This window comes from Quercus lobata, chromosome 8 (genome assembly GCF_001633185.2).
Source record: "Quercus lobata isolate SW786 chromosome 8, ValleyOak3.0 Primary Assembly, whole genome shotgun sequence".
In the NCBI taxonomy this organism is placed as follows: Eukaryota; Viridiplantae; Streptophyta; class Magnoliopsida; order Fagales; family Fagaceae; genus Quercus; species Quercus lobata.
Genome location: NC_044911.1, coordinates 33106011 through 33129410, shown reverse-complemented (window position 1 = coordinate 33129410; position 23400 = coordinate 33106011). Strand labels below are relative to the sequence as shown.

The following is a 23400-nucleotide window of genomic DNA, read 5'->3' as shown; positions in this document are numbered from 1 at the left end:
TTTTGGACTCGTTCAAATTATTCTTAATATATTTATCAATAAAATTTACAACTTAGAGAGCCTGTGGCACCCTTGGGCCCTAGTGTGGCTCTATCCCTTGTATTAATCCAACAACATAACGCAATTGAATGATGTAACATTATAAAAAATTAAAAAAATTTACATAATGTATAACTTTTTTTTTTTTTTTTTTTGATAATCTACAATAACATTAAACCAAACAAGGAGAACAAAAAAGGTAATCTACCTTACAAACATATTCGATATCGATAACAGGAGGTAGGTTACCATTATTAAAATAAAATGGTAAAATTTAGGCACAATATCTTAGGTATTGTTCTTTAGGTTTCCCATTTAAAATTGAGTCATGTGACTACTAAACTAAAAAATACATTTCTATCACATAAGGAAAAATTCACATGGTAAAATCTTAAGAAGAGAACCTAAGTACTATACTAAGTCTTGTCCAAAATATAAAAAGACTGAAACGAGATTCGAGCAAATTTGGTGGTTTCATGCGCTGCTGCATTGCCCAATCTTCGAACCCAACTAAACTTAGCAGAACTAAAACTAAGAGAAAGACAACGGATGTTTCTGATATAAGCGTAGATCGACCAATCAGGAATGGTGTCCTCCAAGGATAAACAATCAAAACAAGCTTTAGCTTCAGCTTCTCTATCATTCTTTTATTATTATTATTTTATCCAAAAACTTTAACAAACACTCCAAAAATACTGGTAGAAAGAAGAAAATTAACTACAAGTCTTTCCTTAAAAAAAAAAAAAAATTTTAAAAATCCAAAATTTAACGAACACTACAAAAATACAGTAAAAGAAGAAAACTCACACCAATTATCCAGGTGTCTTCTTTTAATTAGAACCTCATCAGGTTCTACAATGAAATAAATTTTGTTCAATCCATTCCAATCCTTATCCAAGAGTTATGAGCCTGACTTAAATGGGACCGTTTCATATATATTTGCGACAATCAAACGGGTTAGCTAATTATAACTTGAGAGACTGACAACTGGAGTGGGTGTACAAATAATAAAGTGGAGCAGCTAGCTTTTATGCTGAGAGCACAGGAAGAACTTATAAGCTGTTAACTTGAACTTATTAGAAATTTTTGTTATAGAAGGTCAACTAATTGTTGCAAAGTGGTTCATTGAGGTTTGGCTAGAGTACTGTCTGCACAAAATTGTTTTTGTTAGGAGCCTGCATAAAGTGTTAATTGCATGCAATTAAATCCATCTTAATTAAGGTAGCTTAAAAGGGTCAGGAAGCGAGAGAGATAAGGCCAAAGCCTTGAGAATACGAGGAATAATAATAATAATATATGATGTTAAAATGAAGGCGGTGATTATGAAAAGCTGACACATACCCAGCTCAAGATTAGACGTGTGGTGCGTGTTCAGATTAAAGGGTGTCCCATTTTCACCTAGATTCTTCTTTTAATTCAAAGTCTCTCTCTCTCTCTCTCTCTCTGTTAAAGAGAGTAGAGATTATCCACTAATCTACAAATTTCTTCGTTGAGATTGATTTGATATGGTTGAGATTGTGTTTTAAGAGCCTTATTAACATGTTGGGACCCATATCCGATTGTCCATTATATATAGGTCCCCTCCTTGGGCACTTTACGTTTGTTTGCTGTACTTGATTGACAGCCTATATATGATTAATTTTAGGATATAGGCGTCAAATAACTATTCGTTACTTTTGTTGGTGGGCAACTTGAAACTTTTTTTTGTTGCCTTTACAATTATTGTAGTGAGAATACAATTACAATCAAATATTTCACATTTTATAGCCGGAGCCTTTTTACTGTATCAATATATCATCCATAGGTATATGCTCCTAAAAATTATTGTTATGGTGACTCAGTGAGTCATTATTTAAATAAATAAATGAAAAATATCTCTAGGAGTCCACCTCACATAAATAAGTTTATAAAATGTGATAATCCAGTCGAAAGTTTATAATAATTCATTAAAATAATTTACGCTCCTTTATTAGGAAATTATTATAAATAAATAAATAAAAATGTAACAGTTCAAAATATATAGATGGTCTACATAATTGGGGTTTTCTACAAGAGTGGATGGTGAAATTAGTAGGATTCTTCAATTGAAAGATCCCTTTCAGTAGCAAAACGGTTTACTACTCACTAGTTATTGACTTGGTAGGGAAAAATCAAAGAAATAATCATTGCACTTTGCGGCTTATAACTCCACCGCTTCAGATAATGGCTTATAACTCCACCGCTTCAGATACTGACGTGGTTCTGATATATTGTAACTCTTTTATTTTTTTCTCTCTAGAGAAATTATTAAATCCACTAGAAAGAGTGCTGAGGTAGTTCTCCCAATCAAAAAAAGATATCACTTATGCAAATGTATGAGTTAACTTGCTAATCAGTACAAGAAATAAAAAATAAAAAATAAAAAATCATCAGGTGATGTCACATTTGCATTAATGATAATGTTTTATTAGTTGGAAAAACCACTTCAATAATCCTCCGATGGACCTCTCTCTCTCTCTCCATATTTATGGTGTGAAGGTGTCTCTATAATGTAAACACATCCATTGCACTGGTGTCACATAGTCAAACATGAAAAGCAAATTTTTAGTTGGGATATTTGGTAGTTGTCTCCCATTGATATTAAGTGCTAAAAGAAAGAAGTAAGGAATGGTCACATGGGGTCGCTCCTAGTCCACATGCAATTAGGCTCCAATACTGCTCCCTTACGAAACCATGAAAAAAAAAATTCTCCATCCTTAAAAAATAAAATGAAAAAAAAAAAAAAAAAAAAATCAAACCCCATGTGAAAGAAAGATGCCCCAACAACAAACCGTGTTCACACACGTAAGCAAGCACCTTCTTCAATAGATTCAACGACCCCTGATATCGTGGAACCCTACGCAAATAACTTCAAAGCAGCTTCCCTAAATTTGAAGGACATGTCACATGCACTGAACCCACCACCACCAGCTTTTTTTTTGCCATTATGTTTATCTTTATGTGTTGGCTTCCCCATGTTATTTGTATATTTGCTTTGACCTGCTTTTGTTTTTCGTAAAATCAATGATAGTTTTTTAATCAGTGAAAAAAAGTATTTATCATGTATGCGTTGCAAATTGGTTGGCAAAGAAACACGGTCAGTCACCGTCATTTTTGGGGTGACCATTAGACTAAACTTGCTTCGAGATGAAGGTACTTGGTATTTGTTTACAGAGCCCATATAGATGAATTGGACTGGGGAAAATTAAAACATTTTTATAGTTTAAGGTGGTCTATAAATTTTTGTATTAGATGAATTTGATGTGACACTGTTTGATTCATGTAACTTTGAATGTTGAAAGTCTTCAAGTTGCTACCTTTCATCTAAAGTACCTAATAGAGACGTTGAGATGTTTTTTAACATGATGATGTTCACAATTGAGTCATGAGACAGTTGAATGTGCAGATGAAAGGTACTAGATTATGATTGATTAATCCAAATATTATATGATACACACTTCGATTTTACTCTATATACTTAGTCATAATCATTGATCTGTTATTATAAATATATATTAAATAAAAAATTAGTGGTAAAAATTAGATTAGGTAAGTATAATACATAAATAAAATAAAATAAAAAACGTTTATCATAAAATTCTCTAAGTGTGTATGCTAGAATTCTCCTAAGGTCGAATCCTAAAATAGGAAGTGCTTGGAATTATTTCCACGCAGCCAACCCAATGTTCACTAATACTTTCAAGGCTTATAGAAATCCCAGTGAGTAGAATGTTACTATAATCACGTCCAAGTTAAGAAACCATCATTGGTCATTCCCTCCTACCAATTTTCTTTCATTATAAACCAATAGTTAATTGTCTTAAGTCTTAACTATATTCATCAAATGTTAGTTGTTTAACCCTGATACCTGCCTCAACAAAGTTTTGAAACCAATATCATAGTGGAAACTGTATAATCAAATTTTATAAATAAATAAAAGGTTACTTAGTGGTGTCAGAGTCACGCAATAAGCGCTCCAAATTTTGAGCAGTGATTAAGGGGCCTTAAACATTACATGTTCATTGATTGTCATTATGCATTGAGCCTGACATGCTTTGTAATGTTCATAAAGAATCTATTACAATGAATTGCATAATTTTATCGGCTAGCGCAGCTGCCTTATGCATAAAGTACGTATGGGTAGTGGACTAGTAATTAAGAAACTATAATCACAAGCAGACGACCGTGTTAATATTTATTCACATAACAACATAGAAAACCAAGACAAAGGGGCATCAAGAAGCTTAATATATAGGTTGTGTTGGTCACAAGCAAGAGAATCTCCCTTCTACTCTCAAATAACTCTGCACAATAACTCAACTCCTATCAAAAAAAAAAAAAAAACTCTGCGCAATAACCGCTAGTCCATGTGCTTTCTCCACCCTTCTCTTTCTTTAAATACACAAGGACATATTTGCTTTGCCCTCTCTCTCTCTCTCTGTCTCTCTCTCTTTGTTTCTTTCATCTGTATCATGGGAAATTGCTTAAGTAATAAGAGCTTAGCACAAGAAGAAGAGGTGCCAAAGGAAGCAGAAGTGGTTGAACAAACAAAGCCGTCTACAGCATCCAAGTTAGAGCCAGTGAAGCTTGTTGATGGGGGTCACAAGAAGAAGAAGAAGGTGGTAAGGTTCAAGCTCGAAGAAGATGATACTAATGTCGGTACAAGCAGTGAAGGTGATTCTAGAAGTGGGGTTGTGAGGATTAGAGTGGTGGTGACCCAGAAAGAGTTGAAACAAATTTTGGATTGTAAGGAAGGCTTAAAGTATTCTTCTGTGGAGCAATTGGTAAATGCATTGAACTTGAGAGGAAGGAAGATTTCTGAAGTTAGAACAAGTGATGAAGATGAAGGCATAAATAGCAATTGGAGGCCAGCTTTGGAGAGCATTCCAGAGGACCATTGACGAGCAAGATTAGTGTTTGTTAATTGCTAACAATTAGTACTCTCTCTCCCTCTCTCTCAATCCCCCTTTCTCTCACCTAGTGAGTTGTAAACAATCTTCATTGTATGTATCATTGTACTAGTTTGGAGTCAGTACCATATCAATGTAATTGTATGGAGTCACTACTAATTGGAATTTTGCGGATCATTAAATGTTCCGTGTTCTATCCTAGCAAATGGCATGATTAGATAATCTCAGACATTATATATATTACAATTGTGCTGTGTGATTTGTTCGGATTAAAATCTTATCTACATCTACTTGTTTATGTTTACCCTTTTCGTCTCAGAAACTTGTTATCAAGCAACTACTTTAGTCTAATTTACAGGAATAGCAACATCTTGGATTTAATGTCCAGTTTTTACCAATTACCAGACCTTTTACCGACTAGATTCCAGATTCGGACAAATAAATATGCATGGTGTGATTACTGATTAGTAATAGCTTAGTGCCATCTGAATTGAAGTCAGCTGGCATGATTTGATGTCTTATATGGTGTTTCAATGGAGGACAATTTTCTCAAAAAAAAAAAAATGGAGGACAATTGATTCAGATTTGAACACAGTAAAATAGATTTCCTTTTAAAAAGCAATCTAGTGGTATTTTAAGGGGAAAAAGAAAAGTTCAATAAGAGAGATTTCTAAATCATTGCTTTGGTGGCATATTTGACAAAGGATGTACATGTTCAACAACTTTACATTGTTTTATGACTACTCCACCATGCATTTCATTTTCTCCTCATAATTTTTGTACTTAAAAAGTATCAGGATGATAAGAGATTAATACATTTTTTTTAATCTATAGAAGCCTTAAATTTCACTTTTTTTTACTTTAAAATTATACACAAAACATAAATTTTATGGATCATTTAGTAAACAAGTCCAATTGACACAAAAGAAATGTATGTTAAAAATAACAAAAACATATAATACAACAACAGGATTTTCAAAATATTATGAAGTTATTAAATAGTGTAATGTTAACAAAGAGTTTTACATTTTGAATATTTGCATGTCACATAAAATTCTTATGAGGCAGCAAGTTCCACACCAAATGCCTAATTACCAAGAGTTTTGTTTTGTATGTTTAAATACCTAATGAAAAACAAAAACAAAAAAAAAAAAGATTAAAATTGGAACGTAAACATTTTATTGTAAGAAAATTACAATCCGACAAAGTTACTGAATAGTTAAAACTATGCACATCTTAGGTAAAGCGCATATACAATAATAGATACCAAATATTATATAGTATGGAAAAATCGTTTTACTTTCGCTATTGCACATTTCGTACACTTTATAATCATGTTTTTATAAACACAATTTCAGTAGGTGTGTATACAGTGTGCAATCACTAATATGTAATAACCATTACTTTATATAATGTTACAGTAAATATATGTTTATTCATCTTTTTCTTTTAGTGTGTTTTTTTTTTTTTTTTTTTTTTTTTGCCTTTTCTTTTTGGTTTGTGTTAAGACTTAAGTGTGATAAAAACACGAACGAGATATCCAAGATTAAGGAGTTTGAAATTTGCTATATCCCTAGTATGGTTAGTCACAATATTGAAAACGATTAAGGTTCCACTTCCACAGGTCCATTAAATTATACGTGAGATTTTAGTTGTTGCGGACCTTTGCACATGTTCATGTTCTTCCCTTTATATTCTATTCGCACTATAGGAGTTTAGTAATACATAGCTTACCAATTCTATTTCTTTGCTTTATCTTTTAATCTTTTCCCGCGCGATGCGCGGATACTTGGTAATTTCATTTGAAAATAATTTTTATTTTTTTAAGACCCATATATAATAATCATTTTGTTATATAGTTGTAGGGATAAGGGTCCAAGATTATATATTGGGCCTTGGATTTTGTCCGAGGACAGTGATACATCCGAGGAGGAGCAAATAGATGTTAGGAGTTCCCAATTAAAGCCTCGTAAGTAGAGAACGAATAAAGGATGATCCGAGGAGGAACCCCTCCTCGGATACGATGAATGTAGCCCAAGTGTGAACTCCAACAATTAGAGTGACCCTCCAAGAGACTTCAGCGATAGGAACGTGCCTCTTGAACATACGAAAAAGAAAGAAGCTCGAAAATATCTAAAAAAAAACTGTTACCACCGCATTAAATGCATTGCAGCTACTTTTCTAGCCGCATTTATGTGAAGAAGACCTCTAAATAGTGCTACCTTGGCTACCACAACTCACAGAAAGCCAAAAGGGGTGTTTGATGGGACGGATACTCAAGTAGGGACTCAGATGATCAACAAGTGTAGGATCAAGATGACCCAAAATGAGCTATATAATGTGAGAGACCCTCCATGAGAAGGAGATCGGAAAATAGAGAGAAAAAAATATTATAGCAATCTAAATCATTCTGATATCCAAGAGTGATCATTATATACAGGTCTAACCTCCTCGGACTGAAAGTCAATTGATATCAGCGTCCTTTATTTGTGTTTGATCGTCATGCAATTCAATACTAGCCGTTGTTCAACTCATTAGGACCTAGTTCTTTGACTCATTCTCTACAAATTCATTGTATTGGACTCATTGGGCCAAGACTCCATACATTTTGGGCTTGGGTTGCAAATTAGGACCCTACAATAGTATTAATGATGTTTCCAATAATATTGTTGAATGATTTGAAACTTAATTTTCTTAATTCATATTTTATAATTTTAATTTTTTCTTATCCTAGAAGTAGTTTCCGACTATTGAATGGATTTTCTTTACTAATATATATATATATATATATATTAGAAATTTCTAAGAGTTTACACCATCTTATAAATTTAATATTTAAAGTAATAAAATAACATCTAGATAAAAGGTAGACTTTATTTCTAAAACTGAACACTTCTTCAACCACTTCATTCTCACTACCAAATCCCAAGACCCCAATCTCAAACACTTTGTTCGTAATCTAAATGAAACAAAATTATTCATATACCAACATATAAAGAAAGTAATCAAATAAAGAAAAATTGGCTAAATACACTTCCATTTATCAATATTTAATCGCCTCTAATATGGCTTTTATATTCTTTTAAAAAAAAACAAAAAACAAAGAGACTTCTAAAATTCAAGAAAGTATAAGTTAAAAATGGGAGAACTAATCTTGTATTATTAATTTTACACATGAGCTTTGTCTTTATATAGAGAAGTAGAGCACACTAATTAACTTCCAATCGTACATCAAAACCGTAACAACAAATTAAATCATTTGAAACTAATCTTAACAAACCACAACAATTTATAATTTACAACACTAACAAACGTAATCAAAGAAATATAGGTGAATAAGTATTATACGTGAAAGATACATGAGAAAGAACATAAAAATTATGTGAAGAACTACCTAATTGTAGCTTTGATGGAGAGAACTAACAATATGATTGTGATTTGTACACCGTTTCACACTATTCCTGAATAGCTGCAACTAAACCTAGGGTTGCAACTAAAGTTGAGATAATCTTGATTCACAATAAAGAAATCTCCATAATAATCACTGTTTTTTACTTTTATGTTGAGGCTCATACCAATACCACACTAAATAGTAGTTAAAAAAATGACAAAGAAACCAAGAAATTGTGAGGGCTAAAACAAAATCAAAAAGCACCTAACCTATGGCATGAAGATGAAAGACTATAGGTAGGTGTATATAAAGTAGTAAAAGTACAAGAGGTGAAAAGGGGTGAGTGAAAACACGAAAAGTTTTGTGCTTTGTAAGAAAGAGGAAAGTCTTGAAATAATGAACTCAAGAAAATAAAGAGTCCTTATCTTTTAAATTTTAATTAGTCCTTATCTATAATGTGGCAGTTGAGAAATGTCTTGATACAATGAATCTAAGAAAATAAATTTCTTACCTTATGAATATTTTTTTCATGGGAATTATTATTTGAATTTTAATTAGACTTTATCTCTTATGTGGCACTTCAGTAAAGAATTTATATGAACAAATTCCTTATCTAAGAGAGCGCCATATGGTAGAACTTCATACTCTTCCACATGAGGTCTCTACTTATATATATATATATATATATATATATATATATATATTGATTGATTTGTGTTGATTCCAATTATCAATAAAAAATATATATATAAATAAATAAATAAAATCGAAGAGCAACTCTTACCCTATCTAATTCCTAGAATTTATGATTTTTTTTCTATATAAGAATCTTGATATCAAATCGATGAAGTAAAATAAGTATAGGCATATATTAATAAAAGAGAATCACATTTTTTTTAACATTCTGAATAAATAATTGATTTAGAAATTGAATGTATTTGTTTAATCATTATTGCTAATCACGGCAATGACCAGGTTTTTTATAAATAAAAAAAATTTAAAAAAAAAAATCCTTCAATTATTAACTTTGTTGTCATTGTTCAAAGAGTTGCATGCTTGTCACATTAATCATATACTTTGTAAGGCGAGAACCTGTCTTCATGTTTTCGCCCTTTAATTAACGCACTCGTCAACTTTGTTATTGATGCTGACAATGAAAATGAAGCGATGAAGAGCCTGAAAGTAAAACTTTCGCATCCATCTTTTTTGCATCATTTTAAAAGAAAATTGTTGTAACATAGCATCGTTTGGAACTGAATACATAATTTGTGTTGTAAAGCAGCTTGGTCGATTAGCCTTCACAACAATCACATATGTGTAGCCTTAAAGTTAATGTCGCAGTATTTCATGCACGCTACAACAGCCTATACGCTCGACAAGATCGAGAAAATAAAACAAGAATAATATTGACTAAAAAAAATACTCCTTTCTTTATAGAGGAAAACATGCTTGCACCCACCCCTCGATGGCGTTTAAAAGGAAACAAAAATACGTGTCCCATAAATGGGAATTTTTTCTGTTATTAAAAAGTTTTATTCCCTCACATTTTACAAAGGAAATGAACTCAAATGGATGTCGCAAGGCCGATATTCGAACAAAGCAGTAATCTATTGCTTGGTCAAATTCCGTATAACATATGGAAGTATGCCTCCATGATTGAAATAAGCCAATTCCACCTGCAAATGCAACAAGAGAATTAACTACTGTATCTACATTTTTTTTCTTTTCTTTTCTGATAAATGGTATCTTAACTATGTTAATAGCAGGCATGAACCTTCATGGTACATCATTACGGCAATATTTATTGTCAGGAAGGGTGGTATAGGCACTCCTTCAAACAAAAACTGGAACCATCCATAATGGCCTAGTAGACTAAGCAATTCCCCGAATAGAATAATAGTACCTAGACAACTGAGCCTCTAGTTCAAGTTTGATCTCCACCTTAGCCCTTACTCCGGAGGGGCTTCTCCCCCCACATCACTAAGAGCAATACAAACAAACAAAAGGTACCTAGACAAACCTGAGCAAAACAGGCTAATGTATGGTTTTCTCCTTGATGATGAATTCAGTTTCAAGGGTAATCAAGGCAAGGTACTCCAACTAAACATATGGCATGATTACAGTGGTGCAAACTAACCATGATATTGGTTTTCTAAGTCTTGTATGATTCACACGCAGTGACCTTTTCTAGTTTTCTTTTCCACCACACTGATCGCAACCACCTCGAAAAAATGTAAAAACATAGTTAAGTGGGGAATACCTCAGTGTCAAAGCGGGCGATGCAGGTGAAAGATTTTCCAGAGTCAGTTGTGACAGTTACATCTTGGCCTGGCCTTATATCGCTAACATTGTTAGGAAGATCAATGGTGTAACGTTCGTGACCAGTCAATCCAAGTGTATCTGCATCCTCACCAGCCTTGAAACAAAGTGGAACAATACCCATTCCCACCAAATTACTGCGATGAATTCTCTCAAAGCTTTTGGCAATCACTGCTTTCACTCCCTGTTATATACAGAGATTATTTGAGGACAAACAACTAGAAAGACATGTTAAAGATAATCAAAATAGAGATTTGAGAAACTCACCAATAACATTGGACCCTTGGCAGCCCAATCCCTGGAGCTTCCGCTCCCATACTCAGCACCAGCCAGTATAATGGTATCCTGTCCAGCAGTCTTATACCTCTGGAATAGACACAGGTCAAATGCACAGATTCAGTAATTAAGATTTGGAGATTATCATCATCTTTTTCACTTACGAGTGGGATCCATGAATCACAAGAAAGGACTTTTTAGATCACTAAAGTAATTTATGTTTTTACATGCAGAAAACATCCCATTCAGTTTACAACTTGCACAATAAGGAAGGTATTATAATATATATGTAAATGGGACTAAGTAAATTTATCTAATTAACATGGTTCACATTGCAGCGCTACTGTCAGATCAAGTGAGCCTTTGCCACCAAAAAACACAAAAGATAAATTCTTAGTATGCTATATTATCTCAAGTAAAACCTTTGATGAAGAAAAAAATCAGGATGAAAAATTGTAAGACAATTTGATACCAAATAACTCACCATTGCTGCATCAAAAACAGAGAGTTTCTCTCCAGTAGGAACATGAACTGTTTTTGGGCCCACTTCTCCGTTCAAGAGCTTGTTAACTATGCGGATATTGGCAAATGTTCCCCTTGCCATCACTTCATCATTGCCACGGCGACTTCCATAGGAATTGAAGTCTTTGCGACCCACCCCACGCTCAATAAGGTATTTTGCAGCAGGACTGTCCTTGTGAATGCTTCCTGCTGGGGAAATGTGATCTGTTGTAATACTGTCGCCAAAGTTCAGCAGGCAGTAAGCATCCTTCACCCCATGGACTCCAGGAGGATCAAGGGTCATGTTTTTGAAGTATGGAGGCTCGTGAATGTAGGTTGAGTTGGGGTCCCATGAATACAAGGTGGCAGTTGGAACCGATAGGTCATTCCATATGGGATTGCCTTTTGTAATTGCCTCATAAGTACTTTTGAACATAGAAGGCAACACACTGGATTGAACAACCTAAACAGTATGCCATCCAAAGTTAATGTATAACACACAGATTCTCAAACTTTACAACAAAACTATATAATTGTAACTCTCTACCTCAGCAATTTCTTCTGCAGTCGGCCAGATATCCCTAAAATAGATGCTCTTACCATCCTTCCCTGTGCCAATTGGCTCCTTATTAAAGTCAATGTCAACCTGGAAATGAAATTATGTCATCTACCGTCTACGCAACAAAAACAACCAAGTCTTAGTGGCTATGAATCCTCAACAGACCGTCAATGCAATGGGTCATTAATATGTAACAAAGAAAATTACTGCAAAATAACTTCTAAGCGATTCTTCAACATACAAATTGAAAGTAAATATATGCATTGTGCGTACACAACAAACAAACATAGAGATGTGGCAGAGATATTTCTTTCCCCGTGTTGTTAACATGTTGGAAGCTTGATTAATATTTTCAAGCATGAGATAGAGTTGAGAGCTGTGGCAGAGATATAAGTGCTGAGAGGTAATGCAAAACACCTACCATATCTAATGTATTAGACATCTCCTTTTATGGAAACAATATAGTACCTGATATAAAATGTTATTCCATGTCGTAACAAGGCCACATGATGTGGTCTAGGAAAAATATTTTAAGGGTATACAAAGTGAAACTATCCAGTCAATGTCTACCACTCAAATGTTGAATAACGTCAGTCAAACAATGATGGGTTTACATGATGAGCTGAAACTGGAATTTGCAAATTGTGTTGGCCTTAGACCTCAATATAAGGAATAGTGGGTACCCCGTACTGATAGAAATGAAACTAAATAACTTTATATATGTAAAGAGTGTATGAAGCTAAATCTGTGGAAAGCAGCAGACATGACAAGTACTTGCAATTGACCTTTCCGCCTTTTCATTTTTCACATCCCTCTGATTAACTCTCATCAGGTTTTCTGCATTCTGCGGATTATTGTATCAATCTGCCCTTTATTGCTAATATATCTAGACACTGAAAGTATTTAAAATATGTACCGTGCCAGCAAGGGCATAGGCGACCACTAAAGGAGGCGAGGCAAGGTAGTTAGCTCTTGTCAACGGATGAACACGACCCTCAAAATTCCGGTTCCCAGAAAGCACAGCAGCTGCTACTACGTCTGCATAAACAACCAGATAAATTCAGGTGGGCATTTTGGTATATCTTCATCCCAAAAAAATAAAACAAAAAGGTTTATCATTTATGAAGAAACTTTAAACTTGTAAACAGCATGATAAATTATTTAATAAGTAAACACGTCTAAGCTGAGGTTATAGAAATTATTTATCCCTTACCATTTTCTGTAATGGCAGCAGCAACTGATTCATCTAAGTCCCCTGAATTCCCAATACATGTTGTGCAGCCATATCCAACAATATTGAAGCCCTGTTGGTTTAAATATTTTTGTAGTCCACTGCATCAAGAAAGTCTATATTTAGCAGACAAAGTTTTTTATTATGTACAGCAATAAAGTAGTTATTTTATATTATATCTCTATATATATTAAGAAATACCTCTGGAGTAAATATTTTGTAACAACTCCAGAGCCTGGTGCAAGACTTGTTTTCACCCACGGTTTGACCTGTTAAATCATTTATGAATCAATATCTAATCAACACAAAAATAAAAGAAAAGATCCATGGCATCCAAACATTAATATTTCGCATTCTTACAGTAAAAGGAAAGCCAACAGAAGTATATGCCGAATTGGGAAAACTTGGGAGGAAAAAGGAATTGGAGGCAGTGATCGTACAGTCTGAAACACATAATAAACATAACCATAACTAACCTGCAAACCAAGCTCAGAAGCCTTTTTTGCAACAAGACCTGCCCCAAGCATGACGCTAGGGTTTGATGTATTGGTGCAGCTTGTGATTGCAGCAATTACAACACTACCATGCTTAAGCTCTGCTGGCTGTCCTTGGAATGAAAATTTTGCCACTTTCTCTTGTTCTTCTTTTGGTATAGCAAACCCCTGCAGTACAGTAAAACAATTAGGAAGAATGGTAGGCAATATACAGAAAAGCTATTGTCAAATAAAACGAAATGACGCATGAATGGCATTACAACTACATATTCACTAATCTAATAAATAAATAAGAAAAGTGTGCCACTAGGCACTAATATATGCAGAGTAGAAAGTGAAATAGACTAGACAAGTCCTGATCATCACTTCAATTATGATCAGCGAATCAGTCATGTTTTATTGCTGGTAATGCACACACTTAGAGAGAGAGAGAGAGAGAGAGAGAGAGAGGGTAATCATGCACAAAGGTTGTAGCAAAAGCATGTAGCTGAGGATTGGCCAAGACAAAGGTGGTAGAAAATTGGAGATTGCAGGTTTACAGCAATGACCATTTGGGTAGTAACTCAGATTGGAGATTCCTTGATGTTCCAAAATGAGGAAGAGACTACATCTATAAGAGGTGGTGGCAGTTAATGTTGACAATAAATGTAAGTAGCAGCTGAATGAATGATGATGGGACAGCAGTGAGCAGCCAAATGATTGTGGAATTATAGTTCAGCAATAGTCCAACAGGTGTGGCCAATGGTCAATTAGAGACAGTCAATGATAGTTTATTATGATGGATTTGGACATGAGGTAACTACAGCAATGAGGATCATGGAATCTGGCCAAAAGTCAGAGGAGACTGGGACTGGAATGTGCTGATGGAAATGACGATATAAATCCAGCATTGACTGTTAAGATGATGTTATCTAAATTTGGTCCTTATGATTTGTAAAAGAGAAGACATATTGTATTATTGGTTCAGCCTTCCATAATGCATACACATCAAAACTAAAAGCATCATTTACACAATTTTTTAATAAGTTATCTGATAAAGAACAATAAATAAATCAGCTTCCAAGGAAAAAAATCAAACAACTAGGTTAAATAATAAAACCAAAAGACCATGTAAATTAATTAGACTGCAACATTCAAAAATTTTGACTAACCTTGAATCCAACTTTGTTATCAAGACAAGCATGCCAGTCAGACTTCATTTCTTTCAAAGGCACTCGATCATGAGGTCTGCAAAAGATAGCAGTTACTTATAAAATGAATTGTACAACAAAGGAATGTTCAAGAACCGAAATTTGATTTAATGTGAGAGCAACTCTGTGCATGAATTAAGTATATACCTCTTTGGTCCTGACATACAAGGTTCAACATCCGCAAGATCCAGTTGTAGATAAGAGGAGTATACTCTTTCTAGTTGAGGCTGATTTAGGGGAAATCAGTTAGCATTACCCCTATAAGAAAATCCGATGCAAATATACCTCAGACAATTAAGAAATATAGGGAATATATAAAGACCCTTACCTCATTGTAGTCAACAAACAGTTTGTTTGCCCGGAGATATGCTTCTATCATTTCCACCTAAATTTAAGAAGGAAAGAAGTTACATAATGCTATAGGAATTTCACATTGCAAGGGAACGAATACAGTGAATCACCCACCGTCTCATCACTTCTTCCAGTTAATTTGAGATACTGTAAAGTGACATGGTCTACAGGGAAGAACCCCATGGTTGCACCATATTCAGGAGACATGTTGGCAATAGTGGCCCTGTCAGCTAGTGACAACTTACCCATGCCTTCCCCTACAAGTACATACAAACATGATAACCCCATATCTATCTAGTTCCACAGATCAAATCATTGCAATTTAAGATTAGATAAACTCAACTTCCGGAAAGTTAAATTACCATAGAACTCAACAAATTTGCCAACAACACCATGCTTCCTCAGCATTTGTGTCACAGTTAAAACCAAGTCAGTAGCAGTAACACCATCGTGCAATTTTCCAGATAACTTGAACCCAACAACACCAGGCAACACCATGCTCATGGGCTGTCAATGAAAAATAAGAAGGCATTAGAAGTATAATGCAGCAGAAATCTTCCCTTAGCAGGGATGAAAGTGAGCTGCAGGGTGTATATTGAAGTTTAAAATAAATGAGCAGCAGAATTTAATTACCTGGCCAAGCATTGCTGCTTCTGCTTCAATACCTCCAACTCCCCAGCCAGCAACTCCTAACCCATCAATCATGGTTGTATGGGAATCAGTTCCAACCACACTATCAGGATAGAGTAGGCCCTCAGTGTTGAACACAACCCGTCCAAGGTATTCAAGATTAACCTGTGAATTCAACACATCAAGTCATTCCATGCCACATCTTTATAAAACTGTCAGGATCAAACACTCAATTTTCATTTGACATACAGTAATTGAAAGAAAAAAGGATATGATTTTTTTTTTTTTTTTTGAGGAAAAAAAAAAGGATATGATTTAAATATGTAGAATGAGAAATAAAAGTGATGTGATTGATACACCAAGGTTGACATTTAAACCAACATTATCTTATCTTTCACATCTCCTTCCAAACTACTTTACCTGATGCACAATACCAGAACCAGGAGGTACAACAAGCATGTTGCGGAAAGCAGTAGACCCCCATTTAAGAAAAGCAAATCTCTCCTTGTTTCTCTGGAATTCAAGGTCCATATTGGCCTGCACTGCATTTTCAGACCTTGCAACATCAACCTGTACTGAATGATCAATTACAAGATCAACAGGAACCTGCATGTTTAGAATGAGAGATGGTAAGACAAAAACTGAGAATATAACTGCTAAGGTGACATGATATACTAGCAAATGGTTTACATTCCATAACAATTGGATGTTAATGTAATCATGTAAAGCTATAAAAACTAGTTAATGATCACCACATATGAAGTTATCTAGGAAGACAAAATGCCTCAACTATTAACCCAAAACAAAACATGATTACAATACAGTATCAAAATATGATGAATATAGACACAAAATCTTATTCCAAGTTAATATAAATCTATGCATTATCAGGCCAGAACACAAAAATTGTAGTCCACAATGATATATAAATGACCCATATCAATGACTTTAATGATACCACATGGACAGACTATAAGAAAACGCACCAAAGGATTGATCTTGTTAGAATCGCTGCCAAGTTTGTTCATGGCATCACGCATACAAGCAAGGTCAACCACAGCAGGAACTCCAGTAAAGTCCTGGCAACAAACAAGAAACCTTAGAAGAAGAACAAGAGGAAATGTTTAAAACAATTACTGTGTACGCTCAACTCCATTAGGTACCTGCAAGAGAACACGAGCGGGCTTGAAAGGAATTTCAACTTGATTCGGAGAAGTGTTCTCCCAATCAATAATTTTCTCAACATCTTCCTTCTTGACTTGGAAGTTGTCGCAATTTCGAATTGCAGACTCAAGAAGGATTCTGATAGAGTACGGCAACTTCTCTGTTATAGATATAAGAATAAGTATTGTCTGCGATAGTATTACAATTAACGAGAATGCACTACTAATGAACTGCTGAGAATTCACTACAAAATCTGTTTGATATAGTTGACAGTTGACACAAACGAATTTATTTGCTGCAAAAGAAAAACAAAAAACAAAAACAGATCCCCGTAAAAAGTAGTAGAAAAAAGAAAATTACCAATCCTCGGATCATTGAAAGACGGGAGGCTGTAGAACTTTCCAAACTCGCCGCCTCCTGGCTTGGGAAGACTTGTCAAGTGTGCCTTGAAAGGATGTTCAGATGCTGAAATCATATAGATGAGCAATCAGAACATTAAGTTTCCTCTTCAGTAATTAAATTGTGCTTATTAAAGACTGAAAAGTAGGTTCACTTTCTGTAACAAAACGATCATTCTCAAGCCAATAACAGTACTACAAAAATAACAACAACAATATATAAAGTTCATTTTTAATGATTTGAAATCCTGAAACACTATTCCTCAATTTAAACGTTAAAATACATGAAAGAAACGACTTTAGCATTGTAATTATATTTGCTTTCTTTCTATTTCCTTAGCCTTCTCGGGAACCAAACAGAGCGTAGTAGAAACTTATAATAGCTAAGCTGACTACAGTCTACAGTGCTGGATATATCAAATGACACGGAAAGTACAAGAAATTCTACAAAACTGCATCATTTCCAGAAATTTTTATGCTAGATTTACTGCATCAAACACAGAATCCATTCCTTATTCGTGATCACACATCCTGAAACAGTATCGCTCTGCTAATCGTTGAGTAATCGCAGGAAATGAAAATAAACACAAGAAAATCGATATAATAACATCGTTTTCCTTCAATTTTCTCAGCAACTACTTAGCTCTCAACTCAGTTGACTTTAGGAGCGTTGGAAAAACAAAATATAGTTTCAATTTCCCTTTCGTTGGCTTTCTCAGCAACCAAACAGAGCAAAACGCATAAAAAAAAAGTCCAAAAAAATTGGAGACAGTAGTGAGTGAGTGTTAGTATAGTATACCCATAGTGGCGATCTTCCTCTGGAATTGTTCGATGACGGGAGCGACGGCTCTGATCTGAGAGCGGAGACCGATCGGAGATCGCCAATCGACACCGTGGCTCCAGCGAGGGACGGAGCACCGGAGAGATCGAACCGCGGAGGAGAAGCTGAGAGATCGGTAACCGGAGACAGGAGGAGGAGAAGAAGAAGAAGGAGCAGCGAGGGTTCTAGAAAGATACGAAGAAGGAGCGAAAAGCCTGGACCTTGCTCTGAGAATAGAAGAGAGCGCAGAGGAGGACGATGAGGATGCGCTTATATACATGACGCAAACGCTAATGAAGGTCACGCATGCATAAGCATTCGAAAATGGAGGAAAACGACGCCGCCGCAGAGCAACAGACAGAGAGGAAGCAGAAAAAAGATTGGAAATGGAATATAAATATATAGTAGAGAGAAAGAGGAATGGGCGAGCTTTTACAAGTTGCAACGGTTCGCGGAAGTTTCTGCGCGAAATGAATAATTTTCAGAGAGAGAAAAGAAAGAGGCGTGTGGAGAGTGAAGAGAGAGAAAGAGAGACGTGAGACCTAGGGCTGCGTGCCGCTTTCTAGAAGTGAAAGTGAGAGAGAGAGAGAGAGAGAGAGAGAGCCAGAGCGAGACTACACTGGGTATGAGCTAGCCTTGAATTAGGACGAGAAATGGTTGTCTGTGATGAGGTGTACTACACTTTTTCAGACACTGCTATTACCCAATGGTTTCCCTCCACGTAATTCGCTCCTACAATTATTGTTCCATTCAGAATTTAAAAAATCAATAAAAATTGTATACAAGTTTCGTTGATCAACGAGGTTAAATTTTTTAAGGATTTAAGCTCCAATAGAAACATGTCACGTAATCATATTATTAACCCATAAATACATTTTATCACATAAGATAATATCTCAATAAATATCATATTTTAAGCTTTAAGTGAAGAATTAATGTTGTGGTATTATTTTAAGTTTTAAGTAAAGAATTAATGTGGTGTTATTAAGTTTTAAATATATAAAAAAACTTATATGGTACTCTCTTATTTGTATTTCATATCATATCTTTACAAAGTACGGATTCTTTTTTAACTAAAAATTGTATTAGAGCATCCACAGTAGTGGTGCTAAATAGTTATATTGCTATTTTTAGTACTACTAAACATCAAAATGTGTCCTACAATAGTGGAGCCAAATCTATATTTTTTAGCTCCAGAGCTACAATGCACAGCTATTTTTGGCTGTACACTGTAGCTGAATGCACAACTATTTTTGACTGTACACTGTAGCTGAAAGGTAAAAAAAAATTATTTTTTTTTGTTCGTTCACACTACTTTTTATTATTTTACTATTTTACAAACTCAGTCGCACACTGTGACTCTAACTTGTGAGTCACATTACAAACACTTCATATCTCTCTCACTCTAAACTTGCAGACAACAATGGCGAACCCAAGTCTATATCTTCTTCTACCTTTCACTTTTTTGCTTCTCATCCTCCATTTCCTTTTCTTCCAAGCTTCAAAAAACCCAGATTTGGAACCTCTCTTGGTGTTCAAAGCCTCTACAGATAAAGCAAACAAGCTCACAACTTGGAACTTCACCACCAAGCCTCTCTCTACGTTCACACTATTTTTTGGTGATGAGACTTGCTGGGAAACGAAGGGAGAGAAGTGTGAGAAGTGAGAAGTGAGAGCTATGAAGTACGGGTGCATTTTTGGATTCGGGTGCAAGTGTGGGACTCGGCAATTTTTGAAAAAGTAGGATGTGGGTATGGCGGGGTGCGGCAATTAAAAGATTATTAAAAATATTTTTATTTATATTTTAATATATTGCTAAGCATACATTTTCGCATTATATAAACATATACCAAATTTAAGAACAGTAGTAAATAATAACTAAACACATGATGTTCATAAATTAAATACAACCCACAACATTATTACGTTACATTACAGCTTATATAAAAAATAAAAATAAAAATAAAAAAATCAGATCACAGACACATTGAGTAATGGTCAGAGCATGTGAGAGCTATGAAAAACTAAGATTGAAAGCTTGAGATTGATACCTAAGGGGAGACGAAGAGCAAAGTGTGAGTGAGCTGAGAGTTGAGACTCTTAAGAGTGAGATTATGTGAGTGTAAGAGTGAGTTGAGAATGAGATTGTGTGAGAGAGAGGAGACAGAGAGAGGGGAGACAGAGAGCACTGAGCAGAGGCCAGAAAGTCGTGGCGTGGAGCATAAAGACCAGAGAGTGAGAGAGAGCTAAAGATGAGAACTGAGATAGAGATAACTGCGGACTAAGATATAGGGTTTTTGTCCAAACAATGCATTTTGCACCTTTTTTTTTTTTTTGAATTTCACCCGATATCGACGGTTTTGCCCGATATGGCCTGAGTCTACACTTCGTCGGTGTGAGTCATGAAAAAAAAAAAAAAAAAAAAGTTGGACGCGGCACTGATGTGCAAGTAGCAGCATTGTCGTGTTAGGCCGCGTCGGACGCGGGTGTGGCTACTCTGGCCCCTCATCCGTGCTTCCCAGAGTGAGAGTGGAGAGGCACGACATAGAGACAGAGAGAAAGAAAGAAATTAATAAAATAATGTAGTAGATATATTATTTTATAATGATATTTATATTATTTTATTGTATTGAAAGCTAAAATAAATATATTGATGCTGGATGTTTTGTAAAGTGAATAGGTAAAATAAATAAAATAGTTTTTGTAATGCCAAATTGCTAAAAAAAATAGCACCACTACAGTGAATGCTCTTATATGTTAGAGGCATCTCCTTTAAGTATGTGATTAAGTTTACTGTCACTTGACTAAGTTCCCACTTTGTAATATCACTAGTTTTAACTGTAATTATATTCTTCTAAAAAAAGTATGTAATTATATTTGTATTTTTATCTTCTTCTTTTTTTACCATAACTTATCTTTAATTAAAAACAAAATAAACCAATAAAATATGTTATCTTAAATGGCAACATAAGGTCTCATATACTCTTCTTTGAAATTTTAAATTTTTTTAAAATTGTTATAACAAGTGCAGAGAGGAGTTTCAAATCATAGTCTGCGAAAAATAAATTTTAAAAAATTATATTAATTTACAAGGTTTTTGGCCAATTATTTTTATTTTTTATTTTTATTATTATTTTTGAATGTTGTCTTTTTCTTTATCAAATAGTAAAAATTCCTTTAAACAGTTACATCCAGAGCAAGTTGGGTTTGGATGAAAGGAGTAACCTTCTCTATGCAAACTAAAAAACTTGACACATACTTGGGCAAAATTTGCTGAATAGTACTTTCTCCATTCCAAATTGTTTGGCCTAATTAGAAAAACTCAATTATTTAGGGAAACAACATTAACTTCTTTTATCTCTTTAAAAAAAATTAAAAATTTCCTAAATTACCCTTAAAAATTAAAAACCCAATTATTTAGGTTTTTAATTTTTTTTAATTAAAAAATGCTCACACAAATAAATTAAGGGCATAAAAGGAATGTTAATGAAATAATGGTGTTTGACTTTTCAAATAAGGCATAATTTTGGGACATCCTAAAATGGAATATAGACCAAAAAATTTGGGACAAAGGAAGTAACTTTTTAGGGAAATTTTAAGTGAATAGCATGCGTTTGAAGTTATTTAATCATGTAGACTGTTTTTGAAACTCGAGTTTGGCAAACTCAAGTTCCAATTGGTAGTCATCTGATGTGGATTTAAAATAAAAATAAAAATAAAAACCATGTGGAACTCAAGTTCCAAGCCCTTCTTTTTCGCTTCTTTAATGAAGCGTCCACTGCTTCTTACTTCCAAGTTCCAACAAAAATAGTCAAGCCTATTGAAATTTGAAGCACTGGTTTAAATTTAGTCTGCATTTAGATTCATTTGTTAGAAAGCAAATGATTAAAGCCCAACCTTTTTGGAATTTGAAGCACTGACTTTGATTGAAATGAAAACAAAGCGTGCAAAGAAACAATGTGTTAGTGTTCTGTGAATTAATTTTTACAGTCTGGAACTTGAGTTCCAAGTGTTTGCTTGTTTGTTTGTTTGTTTTTTTTTTTTTTTTTTTTTTAATTCCACGTCAAACATAAACTAGTTGGACCTTAAGTTTGTTAAACTCGAGTTCCAGAAATGTAACAATTCTCTATCAAATTTTCTACTCATATCTTACTCATGTGACTAACTGAATGCTAAACCGCCCATAAGATCAAGATGAGCTTATATTTTTAGGAGCAAGAATTGTAAGAAAGAAATGCACCAAAAAACAAGAAATTAACAGAAAATAGACAAACGAAAAAAAAAAAATTAAAGGATTGAATTATAACTTTTTAAAATTAAAAGACCAAAATTGAACAAATAGTTAAAGAGCCAAAAAATACAAATTATACCCTATAATTTTTACAAACTCCAATGGCGTTATTTCTGAAACTATAACAATAAATCTAGAGACACAAGCACACGGCTAATTTTACAATATGTTGAAGTGGTCGGCTATGAGTAATAGACATTTTCAACTCACCCACTTTTTACGTGAACTCATTATTTTTTTTCACCATTCACAATTAATTGCCTATATAAATTACAAAATTTGGTGTAATATTGGGTGTATTCATAATATTGTTAGAACTATAAAATAATTGAATCCATAGGCACGCTAATGTAAAAAAGTAAAAATACCACCTTTGACAATTATTGTTATAACTACTTGGAAGTTCGTAATATATACCAATGTAGCATCACATATTGTATTTTTTTTTTCTCTCTCTTTTTGTTTTTTTTTTTTTTTTTTTTTTTTTTAAATAAAAGTTATAATACCTCCTCCACTCTTTACTCTTATATCTCTCTCTTTATTCTGCTTTTTTTTTTTTTTTCCAATCCCATTTGATTTCATACCCCTAATTTATATGCATTCTCCAACTTTCAAATGTAACTCTTTATTTTGTGACAACAGTTATCACCACAATTTGATTGGATCATTTTTGTAAATGAAATTTCCTCCACCCTTTACTTTATTTTACCTTATTTCCAATCCCATTTGATTTCACACCCCAAATTTATGTGTTCTCCAACTTTATTTCCAATCTAACTCCATATCTTGTGATTCTATGTGAGTTTTTCTTTTTTGTC

General features: G+C 34.1%; 2 protein-coding genes across 2 annotated transcripts; one reads left to right on the top strand and one right to left on the bottom strand.

Moving 5' to 3' along the window:
- The first annotated feature begins 4357 nt into the window (after nucleotides 1-4357).
- Nucleotides 4358-5232, top strand: LOC115957748. The gene has a single exon (XM_031076072.1). The coding sequence runs from the start codon at nucleotides 4425-4427 to the stop codon at nucleotides 4956-4958; it is 534 nt and encodes a 177-aa protein (XP_030931932.1). The 5' UTR covers nucleotides 4358-4424; the 3' UTR covers nucleotides 4959-5232.
- Nucleotides 5233-9541: 4309 nt separating this feature from the next.
- Nucleotides 9542-18870, bottom strand: LOC115954552 (aconitate hydratase, cytoplasmic). The gene is made up of 20 exons (XM_031072428.1): nucleotides 18271-18870; nucleotides 17434-17538; nucleotides 17073-17233; nucleotides 16896-16988; nucleotides 16330-16515; nucleotides 15913-16074; nucleotides 15642-15786; nucleotides 15394-15536; nucleotides 15257-15313; nucleotides 15076-15155; nucleotides 14890-14965; nucleotides 13721-13906; nucleotides 13446-13513; nucleotides 13227-13345; nucleotides 12930-13051; nucleotides 12002-12100; nucleotides 11438-11917; nucleotides 10945-11043; nucleotides 10619-10861; nucleotides 9542-10034 (listed from the first exon to the last, which is right to left on the bottom strand). The coding sequence occupies exons 1-20, from the start codon at nucleotides 18569-18571 to the stop codon at nucleotides 9966-9968; spliced, it is 2994 nt and encodes a 997-aa protein (XP_030928288.1). The 5' UTR covers nucleotides 18572-18870; the 3' UTR covers nucleotides 9542-9965.
- Between the last annotated feature and the right edge of the window lie 4530 nt (nucleotides 18871-23400).